This window comes from Hyla sarda, chromosome 4, assembly GCF_029499605.1.
Source record: "Hyla sarda isolate aHylSar1 chromosome 4, aHylSar1.hap1, whole genome shotgun sequence".
In the NCBI taxonomy this organism is placed as follows: Eukaryota; Metazoa; Chordata; class Amphibia; order Anura; family Hylidae; genus Hyla; species Hyla sarda.
Genome location: NC_079192.1, coordinates 387,138,450 through 387,155,439, shown reverse-complemented (window position 1 = coordinate 387,155,439; position 16,990 = coordinate 387,138,450). Strand labels below are relative to the sequence as shown.

Genomic DNA, 16,990 nt, shown 5'->3' with positions numbered 1-16,990 from the left:
TTGAGCTTTTACATGGCCCCGGTTTCTCCCCATTTTTAGATGTCTGGAGGGACCAGGCAGTTTGCTCCGCTCCAGTAAATGGAGATATTTGTGTCCTTTTTTTAACACTCGGACTCAGATTTACAGGATTAAAAAGTTTAAAGATTAATACCTCCATTGTACGAGAAGCTTTGTATCCGTACAATCGAGTTTCTTTCTAGTACTTTTTCATTGACTGCACTGCTAATAAATCTAACAACCCCCGTGCATGTATAACATATGCTGATACTATCTCACATACTAAAAACCTTACTCAGTGCTGACTCTTCTAGTTTTTTTTCCCAGCTGATCATATAGAGAACCAGTTTAGCATATTGCTATCTGATTTTACCATAACAATTTTCTGTTCCTTTTAGCAATTAGTTGTTCCAGGTGACTGCATTGCAGGATTTTTTACATTCCTTTATGTATTTTACGACTTGGGCCATTGCCCGACTAGGAACAGGTTGGGTGAGTTTTTTGTAATGGTAGTTTATTCAGACTTAATACCAGGGAAATGACTCCAACTTTGACTCATATGAACAAGATTCCTTTTCCCCCCCCTCTCTCTTCCTTCACGTGACCTTTTTGGTGGTTTTCTCATGTTGTGACAAATTGGAACTGTCAGGAGGGCATATGTTCCTAGAGTTTTTCACCATGTAATGCTCCAGGTCAAAGGTCTGTAACCTTATGTGGGTTCTGATTATCAAAGTAAAACTTCCAGGGTTTCCCAGCCTGGGTATTGTAGATGTCAAAAATACAATTTCTTGACCAATGTCTCTCCCCCATAAATATGCACTTTTAGCTCTGTGGGTTGTCTAAATGATGGACTGATCGGGGGTTAGTGGATGCCAGACATGGCTGGGGATGATTATCATCTTGGAAAATGAAAGATTAGAAAGGTTAAAGGGCTTGCGAAGGATTAGAAAAACATGTCTACTTTCTTGCAGAAATAGCTCTGCACCTATCCCAATGGCTTGTGTCTGGTATTGCAGCTTGGCTCCATTGACATGAATGGGGTTGAATGTCAATATGACACACAACTAATAGACAAATGGGCCACTGTTTCCAGATAAGGTGGCTTATCTCTGTGAAAACAAAGGAATTGGGCTTGTTGAAATCCAACATTGCCCATCATTCCCTCCCCCAATATCTGCCACCTTGGGAGGCCACTATACACATTGTATATGTCTCCCATTGACTATGAAAGTTAGAGAACTTATATTCCCAATGTGTGTATCTTTTTATGTTTTTTTGGTTTGGTTTCGTCTTACTTTTTGAGACATCTAACCAAACACACACACACACAAAAAGATATATAAAGATATATTGACTCCACAAAGTCAAATGACACTTTTCTGGCAAGTGTCCAAACCGTTGAACACTACGAATATGTTATGTTGTATATAAAGGGAGTGTTTCCCAACACACAGACTGAATATACACATTGAACGCTGGAAAGTTAGGGTTAAGCTATGTTCACTCTAACAGGAGACCTCCTCATTAGAATGTCAAAGGATCCTGTCTATATTGAAGGAATGTGTTAAAGGGTTAGTCCAGTGGGAGAAAAAATTTAATCAACTAGTGCCAGAAAGTTATACAGATTTGTAAAGTTCTGTTTAAAAATCTTTATCCTTACAGTACTTATCAGCTGCTGTACTACAGAGGAAGTTAATTTTTTATTTTTCTGTCTGACCACAGTGCTCTCTGCTGACACCTCTGTCCATGTCAGGGACTGTCCAGAGCAGGAGGGGTTTGCTATGGGGATTTGCTCCTTCTCTGCACAGTTCCTGACATGGACAGAGGTGTCAACAAAGAGCACTGTGGTCAGACAGAAATGAAATCCATAAGGAAAAGAACTTCCTGTGGAGCATATAGCAGCTTAGTACTGGAAGGATTAATATTTTTAAATAGAAGTAATTTACAAATCTGTATAACTTTCTGGCACATGTTGATTTAAAAAAAAAATAGTAACCCCTTTTTAAATACAAATTCTAGTAATACACATTAGATGTTATTGCGTTCAAATTTGTGCTAAATAATCCAGTTTTGTCGTGCAGGATATATTTAATCTCCTTTTTAATATGAGCATAACTGGTCATGAGAAAAATAATACATTTTAATTGCCAAAGTTGGAGAAGAATCTTTTCTGTGAGACAAATACAAATACTTTCCAGCAGATCTAGGGTGCCGGTTGGGCTGGACTCATATAATTATCTTCTGCTCTGTGATTTACGCTTACACTCCTGCACTGGGATGAGCATGTCAGAAAATCAGGACTTTTCAGTTCAGCAGCACATTGATCTGAGCTCTATCCCACATTTTAATTGTCGTAGCATTCTCTCAGCTAGTTCAGAATCATGCCTATCGTGGTAGAATGACTTTGACACTATCAATACGTGATCAGAGCAATTTCCTCACACTGCATGGCTGCATTGACCTTTTTTGCCAGATATTCATTTCTTAGGCTTGATTCTGAGTTTTCATATCTGAAAAACACAGTGTTGCAATTTTTTTTGTTTGTCCTAATGTGATTGTGGTTAACCAAATCCAAATACCTTATCAGTCATTTAGGTCATTATTCCCACTAAAGCAAAGGTTTAAGGTTCTCATACACATTAGACATGTTTCGGCCAAACTTTCCATTTTTTTTCGGGCATGGTTGGGTGCCCATCAAATGTTTTTGGATTTGAGATCAGCTATCACCAGAGGAGTCTGGCAACAGCTTACCCCTACCCTCTCCTTTGCCAAGCAAAACATGAATGCAGATTGAGAAAGCTGTTGGATTGGTGGCCAACCGATATCTGAAGTGTATGGCCACCTTTTCAAAGGATGTGGACACCTTTCAAAAGCCTTTCATATTATTGCTTTATACTAAATATACAAAAAAAAGTTACGGTTCTTTATTCATAAAAATAAATGGTTAGTTTGTGTTCTACAGCTTCTGCTATCAGTAAAGTCCATCTGAGAAGCAATTTTCTGATGGGTTACTTATTGGCCTTTCTCCTCTTCCCAGAGTCAGCTTCTAAGCCGATTTTTATGATCACATGAAAAATCTACTTTGGTATAGGCCTAAATCTACTTAAAAGTTCCTGAAGGACCTATGGCCCAATTAGTATTTTTTTGTGTTAAGTACAAAGGAAGAATAACAAATTCCTTTTAAAGGTGTCTAAAGAATTTGTATCTACTTATTCACTAAAACGTAAATGCTAACTATTGTATAAATAACTTGGGAACATGGATACTTACTGTAGTTGCTAAATTCACCTATATTGACATTAACTAGAATCCTTTTATAACTCAACTGTCCTGCTTGTTTTTCAGGTTAAAGCCAATGATTCCGACCAGGGAGCCAATGCAGAGATAGACTATTCCTTCCACCAGGCCTCTGACACTGTGAAACGGTTGCTACACCTTGAAAGGTCTACAGGTCTGATAACTGTGGCAGGACCCATAGATCGTGAAGATGTTGGAATTCTCAGATTCTCAGTTGTGGCCAAAGACAAAGGTTCCAATCCAAAATCTGCCCGCACCCAAGTAACAATCACCATTCGTGATACAAATGACAACAGACCAGTCATCGACATCAGAGGGTTTGGTTTGGTAACCCATCAGGATGGTGTTGCCAATATTTCTGAAGACGTGCCAGTGGAGACGCCTGTGGCTTTGGTACAGGTTTCTGACATTGATGAAGGAGAAAATGCTGCTGTGACTTGTGTTGTGGCTAGGGATGTCCCTTTCCAGCTAAAACAGGTCAGTGATACGGGAACTGACAGCAAAAAGAAGTACTTCCTGCAAACGACCACACCACTGGACTACGAGTCTGTCAAAGAATACACTATTGAAATTGTGGCTGTCGACTCAGGTAATCCTCCTCTTTCAAGCACCAACTCTCTTAAGGTGCAGGTAACTGATGTGAATGACAATGCTCCCGTCTTCACTCAGAGCTTGATGGAAGTTTACTTCAAAGAGAACAATTCACCTGATGATATTGTGATGGAAGTTAGTGCAACTGATGCTGATAGTGGCTCCAATGCACAAATATCCTATTCCATACTTGCTGATGCCGCTACTCGGGGCATCTTTTCAATCAACCCAGACTCTGGTCAGATTAGAGTTAACACTGTGTTGGATCGAGAGGCAACAGAACAGTATAATTTCCATGTTGTAGCTGCAGACAAAGGAACCCCAAGCTTAAAAGGCACTGCCTCTGTTGTAATAACAGTGCTGGACTGCAATGACAACGATCCAAAGTTTATGCTGAATGGCTACAACTTCTCAGTCATGGAGAATATGCCCAGATTGAGCCCTGTTGGTATGGTCACTGTCATAGATGCAGACAAAGGTGAAAATGCTCGTATCCATCTCTCAGTAGAACCTGACAGTGGAGAATTTGTCATCCAGAATGGGACAGGCACTATCCTTTCCAGCATCTCCTTTGACCGGGAGCATCAAAGCACATATACCTTCCGGTTGAAGGCGGTGGACGGAGGGGACCCGCCCCGTTCATCATATGTTGGAGTTACTATTAATGTCCTTGATGAGAATGATAATGCTCCAGTGATTGTTGTACCATCAAATATTTCATACGCCTATCTTACACCTTCAACTAACCCAGGTACACAAGTCAACAAGGTACGGGCTGAGGATATGGACACTGGTATAAATGCAGAACTTCATTACAGTATTGCAAGTGGTAATCCTTTTGATCTATTCCAAATAACACCCACAGGAGGTGAGGTTACCCTAGAAAAGCAAATTTTAAGAAAACATCATGGTCTGCATCGCCTAGTAGTAAGAGTGAACGATCGAGGAAAGCCTTCTAGGCATGGCACGGCCCTGGTCCATTTCTTCATAAACGAAACCTTGACAAACCAGACCTATGTAGAGACTTTACTTGGCCACAGCCAGGATACTCCATTAGACATTGATATTGCTGGAGATCCAGAATATGAACGTAATAAGCAGCAGCGAAACATTGTATTTGGTGTCATTGCTGGCATCATGGCAGTTATCCTGGTCATTGTGGTGGTTGTTTTGGTCCGATATTGTCGACAGAAAGAAGCCAAGAGTGGCTATCAAGCGGGAAAGAAGGAAACAAAAGATCTTTATGCCCCCAAACAGAGTAATAAAAACAATAAAAATAAAATCAAAGCAAAGAAAAGCAAGTCTCCAAAACCACCCAAGCCTGTCGAAGAGGATGAGGAAACGGGGCTACAAAAGTCCCTCAAATTTAACCTGATGAGTGATTCTGTTGGTGACAGCCCACGAATCCATCTACCTTTGAATTACCCACCAGGAAGCCCAGACCTGGGCCGTCACTACCGTTCAAACTCCCCCTTGCCATCCATCCAACTTCAACCACAATCCCCATCTGCCTCCAAGAAGCACCAGGTTGTTCAAGACTTGCCAGCGGCAAACACCTTTGTTGGCACTGGGGACAACAATTCCACTGGCTCTGATCAGTACTCGGATTACAGCTATCGGACCAATCCCCAGAAATACAACCATAAGCAGGTAGGCGACTATTTCCTACGTGAGGCATCCAAGGATGGCACTCTAGCGTGGACTGACGTGTGGTGATTCCGGTCTTCAAATGAGGGGTTGGAGTAACTAAGAGCCAGTGGGTATTGTGGGCACAAAACTAAAACCATTTACCCATTTGTTCAGCAGGTGGGGTAGCAGTTGAATTGTTGCTGTATTCAACCAAAGAATAAAAAAGTACTTTCAGCAGCACTTCCTAAGATAGGCCCTCTGAATTTGTACAAGTCCAGGGAACCTATTTATGTATTTTGTAGGTAAATTATTTGTATATTGGTAGGATGGGCTAGAATTCCACTGCTAGCTCACTCTTGTTAAGAATTCATTGAATTTTACTTGATATGTTGGGTTAATGTTGTGAGCTGGCTCTCACGCTATCCTCCTAAGATAAAGGTATTTACGTTCATTGTACTTGACTTGTTGCAGTATTGCCTTTTACTTTAATGATAGGAAAAGGGTTGGGGGTAGTCGGAGATTGACATGCATTGCTATTATTCAATCTGTAGCTTGACTAAACTTTACTGGGTGACTTCTGCAATTTTGTGGCTGCATGTGATTACGTTTGTGCCTTTCCTTTTGGGTCAAGAGTGGAGGCCTTATTGCGGCATCGGTGTTATAGCTAAGAACGTCAACTTGCCGTGTTTAAAGGGCTTTTGGTTGAGAATGCTTTTCTTTGGAGTGCCTTGTGCGATTAACGCTGCTAATAATGGAATTTGTGTGTGGGTGTTTTTTTTTTTTTTGTTTTGTTTTTTTTCCTTAATACATTTTTATGCTTCCACTTTTTTGCATGGTTTATGCCTTGTGCTTTGTTTTCCTTTTCCCAGCCTATTCTATCCACCAACTTCCCATAACCAAATGTGTCTTCCGCCAACTACTTATTCACACTATTGAATTGTTGTCTCCTATATAAAAGTAGTGCCAAGAGCAATGACTTAGATAGATAGAGAGGAGTGTTGCATCACGGACCCTTTTTCTTCCCTGAGATACCATCCTAAACTTAAAGGGGTACTCCTCTGGAAAAAAATTTTTTTTTAAATTATTTTAAATAGACTTGTGCCAGAAAGCTAAACAGATTTGTAAGTTACTATATTTAAAAATCTTAATATTTCCAGTACTTTTCAGCTGCTGTATGTTCCAGAGGAAGTTTTTTCCTTTTTTAATTTCCTTTCTGTCTGACCACAGTGCTCTCTGCTGACACCTCTGTCCATTTTAGGAACTGTCCAAAGTAGGAGCAAATTTCCATAGCAAACCTATCCTGCTCCGGACAGTTCCTAAAATGGACAGAGGTGTCAGCAGAGAGCACTGTGGTCAGACAGAAAGGCAATTCAAAAAGAAAAGAACTTCCTCTGTAGTTATACAGCAACTGATAAGTACTGGTAGGATTAAGATTTTTTAAATAGAAGTAATTTCCAAATCTGTTTAACTTTCTGGCACCAGAAATGTTTTCCTGGGGAGTCCCCTTTTAACCAAGGTCCACATGTTAAAACCATTAAACAATGTGAAAACAAGGATATCCAGGAGAAATTAGCCTTATGTCATAAGGGATATTATTAGAGTGCCTAAGAGGGTGGGGGACACTGCTAATGTATGTAAATTGCATGATGTGTTACTAACCCTCTCTAGCTATAGTTCTGCACGTGAATGCAGCAATTCAAACATTTAGGTGAGAAAGATACTTTCGTAGCCTAAGTTACTCAATAAAAACACCAAAGAATTGAAATTCTAATGAAGTTTTAGTTTCTTTACAAAAGTTTTCTCCAGTCTGAAGTGCAAAGTTTCCTCGGCACTAGAAAAAAAAGAATGTCGTAAAAATTTTCAAGGAGTGATAAAAGAGCTCTTTGTTACCTTTCGGGGGCATTATAGGGTGTTGAAAAAAAGCACAATTAAATTGTATCTTAACAGACCATATAAACCCTCTTACTAGTGCCAAGGTGCCCTAATGTTTAATGGTGTTGTGAATGGGAAAAAAACAAACTTTGTAAATTTGAAGGCCGAGGCCTTATTTTTGGAGCCAGTAAATTTGCTGGATATTATAGCTTTGTTTACGAAAGCGAACCTTTTTTATGTATGTTAATAAAAATGAAGGATTATAGCAATGTCTAATGCAAACTGAATTTATCCGCTAAGGTGCAGCCCTGTAAAATGCGACAAATTCTGGTTTGTCTTTATATATTGGGCACCAACTTGAAAAGTATATTTAAAAAAAATATATATATAATAATCTATTTTACTATTACAGATTTACTTACTTTGTTTAATAGTTAAGATAGGTACAAAACTGATGCCAGAACACACTTAAAATATAAAATAAAAAGTTGACTTTACCCGCAATCCAAAAATCTTAACATTGGTCCTTGATGCAGAGATCTGGGTGGGTGTTTTGGCCTCATTCTCTTGAAAAAGTAGCCGTAATTTCCCAACTTTTCCAAAGCTACAAGCTCTGTAGTCGGGCCTTAGAGAGCCACACGAGGTTCAGGAGAACCTATGAGATCTCTGCATATTTAAATCTTAAATCCAAAGTTGTGAGTTTATGGGATCTTCAGCTCCAGCATTAGGGGGGAAACAGGCCGAGATGGGCAGTACAGTTGCCAAGGCAACCATACCATGCTCGGCAAAGTTCTGTGCATGAGTCCTGTTCCTCAGAAAAGTTCGCTGAGCACTGTATGGTTGGCCCAGAAACTGTATCGCCCATAGTGGCCTGCATCCCCCCCCACGCTGAAGCTTTAGATCACTCAGGCTCAAGCATTGGGCACTTTAAATACAGTAATACTTTTGGATGGAGAAATTGAGTTGAAAATCAGTGTATGTATATAGAATATAATTATTTTTCGTGGCAATATAAGATTGAACTGTGTGATCCAAAATGAATAGGAACAGAGCCCTATATACTTGGGGGAGGGAGCGGAAGGGGAACTTAAGTTAATCAACATGTGCCTTCTACTTCAGAGCTGGCTAGTTTTTAAATAGCAATTTTTTATTTTTTACAAATAGAACATTTTTATTTTATTTTTTTATCCGCAATTTTCTGTAAATAAAAAATTCTCCGACATGGGACTGCCTATTACAACTACGTGACCTTTTACCGTATGAACGGCCAACCTCCTGATGCAAGTTTGCACAAGATCAGACCTCTAACTCACTGGAATGTGTATATAAGAATGGTTATGTGTTTGCACAATAAGTAATACAGTCTGCTCCTTACACCCTTCTGTAAGCAGCGTCACTTGTTTTTATATATATTTATGCTATTAAAAAAAAATAGCGCCGTATTTGTCTAACCTCAATTTATCTACTTTGTATTGGCTGAACACTGTGAATATCGTTTTTTGTTTGTGAATAAAGTTATTGTGTTTTTTTTACTATACATTTTAGTGTATTTTCTTTTGTCTATATATGTTTTGTTTTGTGTTTTTTATTTTTTTTTATTACTTTATTTTTTTTTCCTTTTTGCTCTGATTTTCAATGTGTCAATTCAGAGGGGGAAGAGTGAATGGATGTGGATATTGAATATAGAACGGTAAACTCCCCAGAGGCTTTTCTGAGTGCCTGGTGAAGCGTACACAGCTTTTCCTTCATGTCCGACCGCCGCAATTAGGGCCGGGACGGAGAGGGAGGCACACTTGGAAGCGTATTAGTGGGTATTATAGGTCTTTTCACTTGTAATGGAAGTGATCCTAATGGACAAAATGCTAATTTATAGAATGCATTTTACCGTACTTTCTTTTTCCTTTTTATAGAGATTAGCTTGTTTTATTAGCAGGTCGAGTTGATATTGCAAAGAACAGTCATCTTCTATATGGAGAAAAGAAACCCATAATTTTAAAGAACAACTTATGAAAATAAAACTTTTCACAACCTTTTAAGAGCAGTAAAGTTTGTATTTTAAGTATCCCTAGTTATTGACAAATGGTTTTCCTAGAGAAAATATCGACACTGTTTTTCCTGCCATAGGTCTAAATGTTGGGGACTCTAAATAGCTAAATTTTCACCACCTGGATCTTCTGGAGTGCTGCAATGGTTAATGAGAAAATTTAAGGCTACATGGCGAAATCCGGTGGAATTTGCTCTTGGAAATGATGTCCGTCTGCTGCACCGTATACATGGAGAAATTTCCATGACAGAAATATCTGCCATGGAAACTCCATTTCCAGTCTCTGCAGAAAGAATCGACATGTCAATTCTTTCTGCTGAACCCACTCGGAAATGCACGGATGTCTATTGCCTCAGAGGTCCTTGTGCCGGCATCTTCTGCTTGCCTGGAAATATTTTGTCATACAGAGCGGATTTCTTCCACAAACAGCACCACTCATGTCCGTAGGTTGTGTGTTGTATTGCAGCTTGGCTTCATTAAATTGGATGGAGCCAAGTTGTAATACCTGAGGATAGAGGTGGTGCTGAATAGAAAAGCAGCTAAATTCCACTCCACTCCAGTCCTTAGGTTGTGTATGGTATTACAACTTGGCTCCATTCACTTTATTGAAACTGGCATCCTGGCAGGAAAAAAAAATCCAATGGTGGATTACATTCTTACAACAATTTTTTTTAAATTTCCAGCCTTTAGATCAGTGGTCTCCAAACTGTGGCCCATCAAATGGTGCAAAACTACAACAGTTGTTGACTATCAGGGCAAAGTGCTGAAAGTTGTAGTGTTGCACCATCTGGAGGGCCACAGTTTGGAGACCAATGATTAGAGATGAGCAAACTTACAGTAAATGCGATTTTTCACAAACTTCTCGGCTCGGCAGTTGATGAATTATCCTGCATAAATTAATTCAGCTTTCAGGTGCTCCGGTGGGCTGGAAAAGGTGGACACAGTCCTAGGAAAGAGTCTCCTAGGACTGTATCCGCCTTTTCCAGCCCACGGGAGCACCTGAAAGCTGAACTCATTTATGCAGGATAAGTCATCAACTGCCGAGCCGAGAAGTTCGTGACTAATCGAATTTACTGTAAGTTCGCTCATCTCTACCAGTGATCTAAAGGCTGGAAATAAAAAACATTTTTGTAAGAATGTAATCCACTATTTCTGAGCAGTACTATCGGCATCACTGACTATCTGGAGTCTTTCACTTAATCAGCCTTACCATTGAAAAACTGCCACAAACACGAAACAAGCAAACAAAGTCTATAGTAAAATACAAAATGCATTACATACAAAAAGTTTACGTTTACAGCTAGAGATGAGCGAACTTACAGTAAATTTGATTTGTCATGAACTTCTCGGCTCGGCAGTTGATGACTTTTCCTGCATAAATGAGTTCAGCTTTCAGGTGCTCCGGTGGGCTGGAAAAGGTGGATACAGTCCTAGGAGACTCTTTCCTAGGAATGTATCCACCTTTTCCAGCCCACCGGAGCACCTGAAAGCTGAACTAATTCATGCAGGATAAGTCATCAACTGCCGAGCCGAGAAGTTCGTGACGAATCGAATCAAATTTACTGTAAGTTCTCTCATCTCTAGTTACAACTAATCACAAAAAAAATAAAAATAAATGAAGTGCTGCTGTTTGTGAAACAAGTCTCTGGTCTGCTCCAAACAGTGTGTAGAATTCAGACATGCAGTAGTTTTATAATATAAATGTCCTGGGAAAGAAAATGACACCCAAAACTACCTGCTGTGGCTTTTCATCTGTTGTGAAAATGCTCCCAATTTTTGAACCAGTTTTTACCCTTTGCCAAGTATAGGGTAAAATACACAGCAATATCTGCAACCAAATCTACATGTAACGGGTGTATTATGCTGCAGATTGACATCAAAATCCACTATCTAAATCCAGGTAGAAGAAACAGAGATGGTCGCACATCTACTACATATTGTAATTTGATCCAATTGCTTCTCGGCATAAATTAAAAAACTAACAGGTTGTTAGTATACATTTTGATCAAAAGGTACAAGCCCACTCGCCACGTCAAGGCCACCTAATTAGAGTGGGTACCTAACGTCCCTAGCCTAAAATGGCGTAGCACTGGGCGGCGACCACCACCGTCGCGACACCAGTGCCCACAGGGGGAATGACCCACTGGCAGAGCGGCCCCAATGCCACTACTCAAACCAGTTCATGGGCCGCACCTCCGAAAATCCACTATCTAGACTTTGTTGACTTAAAGGGGTACTCTGGTGGAAAACATTTTTATTTATTTTATTTTATTTTTAAATCAACTGGAGCCAGAAAGTTAAACAGATTTGGAAATTACTTCCATTAAAAAATCTTAACCCTTTCAGTACTTATTAGCAGCTGTATTCTACAGAGGAAAACTTTTTTGTCTTGTCCACAGTGCTCTGATGACACTGATGCCTGTATCAGGAACTGTCCAGAGCAGGAAAAAATCTCCATAGCAAATACATGCTGTTGTGGACAGTTACTGACAAGGACAGAGGAGTCAGCAGAGAGCACTGTGGACAAGATAAAAAAGAAATTCAAGAAAGAATAGAACTTCCTTTTGTAGCATACAGCTGGTAATAAGTACTGAAAGGATTATGATTTTTAAATAGAAGTCATTTACAAATCTGTAACTTTCTGGTACTAGTTCATAAAAAAATAAAAAATAAAATAAATTCCACCGGAGTACCCTTTTTTAAGGGTCTGTTCACACTTAGAAAATTCTCCAAAATTTCCATGCTGTACAAATGCTTTTTTCACCCTGAATTTTACTGCACAAATATGAACCTAAAGTCAAATTGTCATTGACTACTTAATGGGCTTTTCCATGTTGAATCTGGATCGGAAATACTGAAATGTGTACAGGGAAGCAGCCTCCCAATGACTTTGGAGTGGAATTTCTGTAGTGTGAACGAGCCCTAAGGGGACAATAACAAGAAAAAAATGTTTTTAACTTCACTGCTGGTGATCATCTTGTAAGGCCTAAAAGTGTTACTCTGCATGGGTCAGACTTCCTGCAGAAAACTTTTTGCAGAAAATTCAAACTGCATAGTTCACCTGTGCATAGTTACATAATTCATAAAATTTATAAAAAAAATAAATTTTAAAAAAGCCAATCACATTCAAGCTATAATTGTGTTGATCCAGAAGAAGGCAAAAACACTCCTATGAGGCTGATGCTACTTGTCCCATGACAGGAAAAATTCCTTCCAGACCCCAATATGGCATTCAAAAGAAATCCTGGATCAATGTTCTTTCCACATAAATCTAGTATCCATAACCAGCAATGTTATTACTCTCTAGAAAAACATCCAGTCCCCCCATTAACTTGTTTGAGCCAGACATCACCACGTCATGGGGCAGAGAGTTCCATAGTCTCACTGCTCTTACAGTAAAGAATCTCAGTCTGTGATAATGGTGAAACCTTCCTTCCGCTAGATGTAGACTATGCCCCAGTGTTGCTGGCCTAGTTATAAAAAGATTCCTAGAAAGATCTCAGTCCCATCAATTCGTATATTTATACAATTTGAGATCACATCGACCACTAAAATATGCAGGTAATATCTGCAACAAATCCGAACTTTTTATCCCAGCACGAGGTGAAGGAAGACCTTTTTCCTAAGGTAATGTTTCCCCCCTTCCTGCTGATGTTTCATAATTGGGCCGGCAGATACCGCCATGTAAATAAGCCTTTGGGTTGAACGGCAATTTAATTTGTCTCTCATTTGCATACAACTTTGAAAACCAAGCAGAGACAACATGGCACTGCCGAACAATGGCAAAATGCTGCGCTGTATTATTACCGTCGCTTCAGGCTGCGATACAGCACAGCCCACTGATTAATATCACTTGCCGTGACATAAAGCACAGTTGACAGCTTTGTCATAGTTTCTGGGTATGAACATCGCTGGGGACTATCTTTCCCACACCACACTGGAGTGATTCGCAGCCCGAGGCAACCTTTTGCTTTGCAGATCCTACACACAGAGGTAATAACAGGTTTAGTCGACTTTTTTTCCCATTTATGACTTATTTCGGATTTTGTGCATCCTTGACTTCATAGTCAGCCTTTGAACTTTTTAATTGACCGTCCTGTAAAGTGCCGACGCCATAGTTTTTGTGACCTTATACGCTATCGGAATCTCCCACTTCTAACTGTAAAACTCTTTGTTTTGAAGAAAATAGTAATTTTTAGAACTGTCATCTGGAGACTTATCGTGCATATGATAAGATTATTAAGGTTTGGAAAGATTTCTAACAAGATTCTTGAGCACTACTACCAAATATAGTACCGAAAAACTTAAAAGGTTCCTCAATACTTGGACTGAAGATTTGTATCGTAAGCTTAAATTGGGACCTATAACAGAAATGGCCTAGTTATTTTTAGTTTCAAACCAGCATCTACGTTAGTAGCTTGAGAAGTAACTCTTTAGAACCTGGAACAGAACATCTTGCTGCAAAAGTTTAGTTGCCTTAGTAAACGTTCTCCATTTAATTAGTTCCAATCCCCCTTTTTTTTTTTTTTTTTCACTTAAAGAACGTTCCCCAAAAATACGCTCCTAACAGGGCGACCCAGTGATCAACTGCAATCTGCATGAGAATTTTTTCACAGAGCCCCTGCAGGTCAAATGAAGTATTGCATAATGACTATTACAATCTATTGGCTGTCTTGGTTATTCACAGATGCATTGGGTCATTCAGAAAGGCACATTTTAAAGCTCCTAAACTAGGGTTCTCTCCTTTTAAAATTAGTATGCTAAGCCTTTCTTCAGATACAGAAAAAAACAAACTATTACTATACAGTAAGTGAATGCTTGAAAGTTAGGCTATCCAGCTTAAAAAAAAAAAAACCCTATCCACAGCTGCCCTGCATCAGTTGTTGATTGGCTAGGCCATGCCATCACTGCTTAGTTTGTGGTCCCAGTGGTCGACTCCCCATGGTTAGATACTTTTTGTGTTTTTTTTAATTCTTTTTGTTAAGCTGGATAACACATTTTTAAATGGCGAGAGAATTGTGCAAAAAATGGAGGGTTCTTGAGAGCGCTACTGGATGGAGTGTTGAATGAATTTCAAAGACCACCAACAGTTACACAGGACTGGTTTTTATTCAAAAGTCATAATGATACAGGACAACACGTTTTGGCGCACACTGGTGCCTTCCTCAGGTTCACAAACCTTTTTTATTTTTTTTTTAGTCTGTAGTCCTGGTGGGGTTACAGTCCTGTATAACTGTTGGTGGTTTTTGAAATTCATTCAACACTACATCCAGTACCGCTCTTAAGAACCCCCCCCCCCCAGGTGTACTTGCCTTATTGTATACCCACAGAAGGTCAGTACAACAGCGCCCCACATTTTTCCCCCCGTTTCTCCTTTCTACCTTTTTAAATGGGAATCCTAGCCCTAGAAAAATGCTTTAAAAAGTGAGCCAGAAGATTGTAATTAAAAAAAAAAAGCTGAACTTTACTGTCCTGATCCCCTGCAGCTGCCATTCTGACCGCTCTGGCTCCCCACTACTTAGCACTCCTTCCAGGTTCTTGTGACATGTTATGTCTAGAGATGCTGCCTGCTCTGCCATTGGAGTTAGCAATTCCAATGGGGACAACATGTCACAGGACCAAGAAAATGGCAGCCATTGTGTGCTGTTGGGGCGGTGACTGCAGGAGATCAGGACAGGTAAGTAAATATAAATAAATTGTCTAGGGATCATCACCCAAACCAGAACATCATCATCAAAATGGAAGAGGGACTCCTCTGTATAAAAGTCTTTCTCAGAGATCACTCTATGGCCAATAAGACAACCTATGCCAGCTTGGCAATGTCCACAAAGAGACCCATTCATATTAATATGGATCTTTCCAAAAATATTTTTTTACAAAAATGGTGTGCAAAAAAAAAAGTAATGTCATGACAAACAGCACATTTTCAAATCTTTCCTGACACTCTCCAAATGTGGAGAAAAGTGATCTGCTTAATAAATTTGGCGCAGGTTAGTCAAACTCTCAGCTTTCATAGACTGGCAAAGTAAAGGTGGGCGTTACTATGGAAGCTGTGCGGTGAAATATCTGTGTTACTTTACACCTGAATGCCGTCTATTGTTCCCTGTGAACAGCCATTTCGGGCTGGAAAGTGGTTGACTCTAGTTACTTAGTGAAAGCCCAGAAAAATCAATGTCCTCACCGCGGCTATTCTCTTGCATATTTTCAGTTCTGAGAACTTCCAAAAACCTGTTCTATACATCAATATCCTTCAGAGCAGTGAGTAAACCGGTGTTTTCCATGTCTAGGTGGTTATTACTACCTACCTATTCAGATGAGTGACTGTACAATCTGTTATCCCAGGAATCTTGGGCTTTATATTGCAGTTATGTCTTCTGATGACTCAATCCATCTTCATTCCATAAGTGTTTAATGAACTTGTCATCGCAGCATCACAGGAACCAAATTCCACTATGTCCTTGTGATTTATTTCATTCCCTCGGAGATCGTGCTCCATACATTTACATTGCTGTCTGGGGTCAGATGTTAAGTGTAATTGCTTGGAAGCTTAATGGAAGTTTAGTAGGTGCTTGGAGTAGATTTGGGTGCTGGGGGGACTACAGTGGCGATCAGACTTGTAATCCTAATGAGTTTTTAGTTAGGATTTTTTGAAGCACATTCATATAGTCTCTTATACAATAGTTTTCTTGCTTGTAATAAAAATAAAGGAGTACTTTGACAAAAAGAAACTTATCCCCTATCCACAGGATAGGGGATAAGTAGCTGATAGCGGGGAGTCCGACTACTGGGCCCCCCATGATCTCCGGAGTGGGACCCCGGCACTCTGAGGAGCATGTGTCTTCTGTTAGATGGCACGCGCTCCATTTATTTCTATGGGATTGCCGACTATACCCGAGGGCTGTACTCGGATCTTTTCGGTGCTCCCATAGAAATAAATGAAGCACTTGCTGGCTGCAGCATGCACACCTCACTAAGCGCAGGGGCCTGTCCCGGTGATCGCAGGGGGTGCCCAGCAGTCAGACCCCCTGCTATCAGTTACTTATTCCCTATCCTGTGGATAGGGGATAAGTAAATGTTTGCCATTGGTCTCCCTTAACTGTTGTTGGGATGGGAAAGTTTTTATGGGCCAAAACTTTACTGTTGCAGCTTGTCAAAGGGTTATCTGGGACTCTTTTTTATTTTTTATTGTTTCATTTTTTTTAATAGATGACCTATCTCCAGAGGTGTAACTTAGAGGGGTACTCCACTGACCAGCAATCAGAACATTTAGTTCCGAACGCTGTGCGCTTGCTGCGAGGACCGGCCACGCCCCTAAAGATGTTATGCCCCGTCCCCTCAATGCAAGTCTATGGGAGGGGCCGTGACGCCATGCCCCCCTTCCATAGGCTCGCAGTGATGGGGCGCGGCCGACCCCTGCATCGCGCGCACAGCGTTTTGTAACCAAATGTTCCAAATGCTGGATAGTGTGGTACCCCCTTAAGCCTACAGGGTCCCAGTCTCAAAATGTGTCCCAGGTCCCCCAGCTGCCATATCATTTATAAGACGAGTTTTGTTATGTGG

The 16,990-nt window shown here is 40.2% G+C and overlaps 1 protein-coding gene across 7 annotated transcripts in view; it reads left to right on the top strand.

Moving 5' to 3' along the window:
• PCDH1 (protocadherin 1) overlaps positions 1-16,990 on the top strand; it is a 242,701-nt gene that overhangs the window by 70,455 nt on the left and 155,256 nt on the right. For all 7 annotated transcript variants that reach the window (XM_056517043.1, XM_056517041.1, XM_056517042.1 and 4 more), the window contains exon 3: positions 3,343-5,535. In XM_056517043.1, coding sequence (XP_056373018.1) covers positions 3,343-5,535 — 2,193 coding nt within the window. The remainder of the gene's footprint in view (positions 1-3,342; positions 5,536-16,990) is intronic.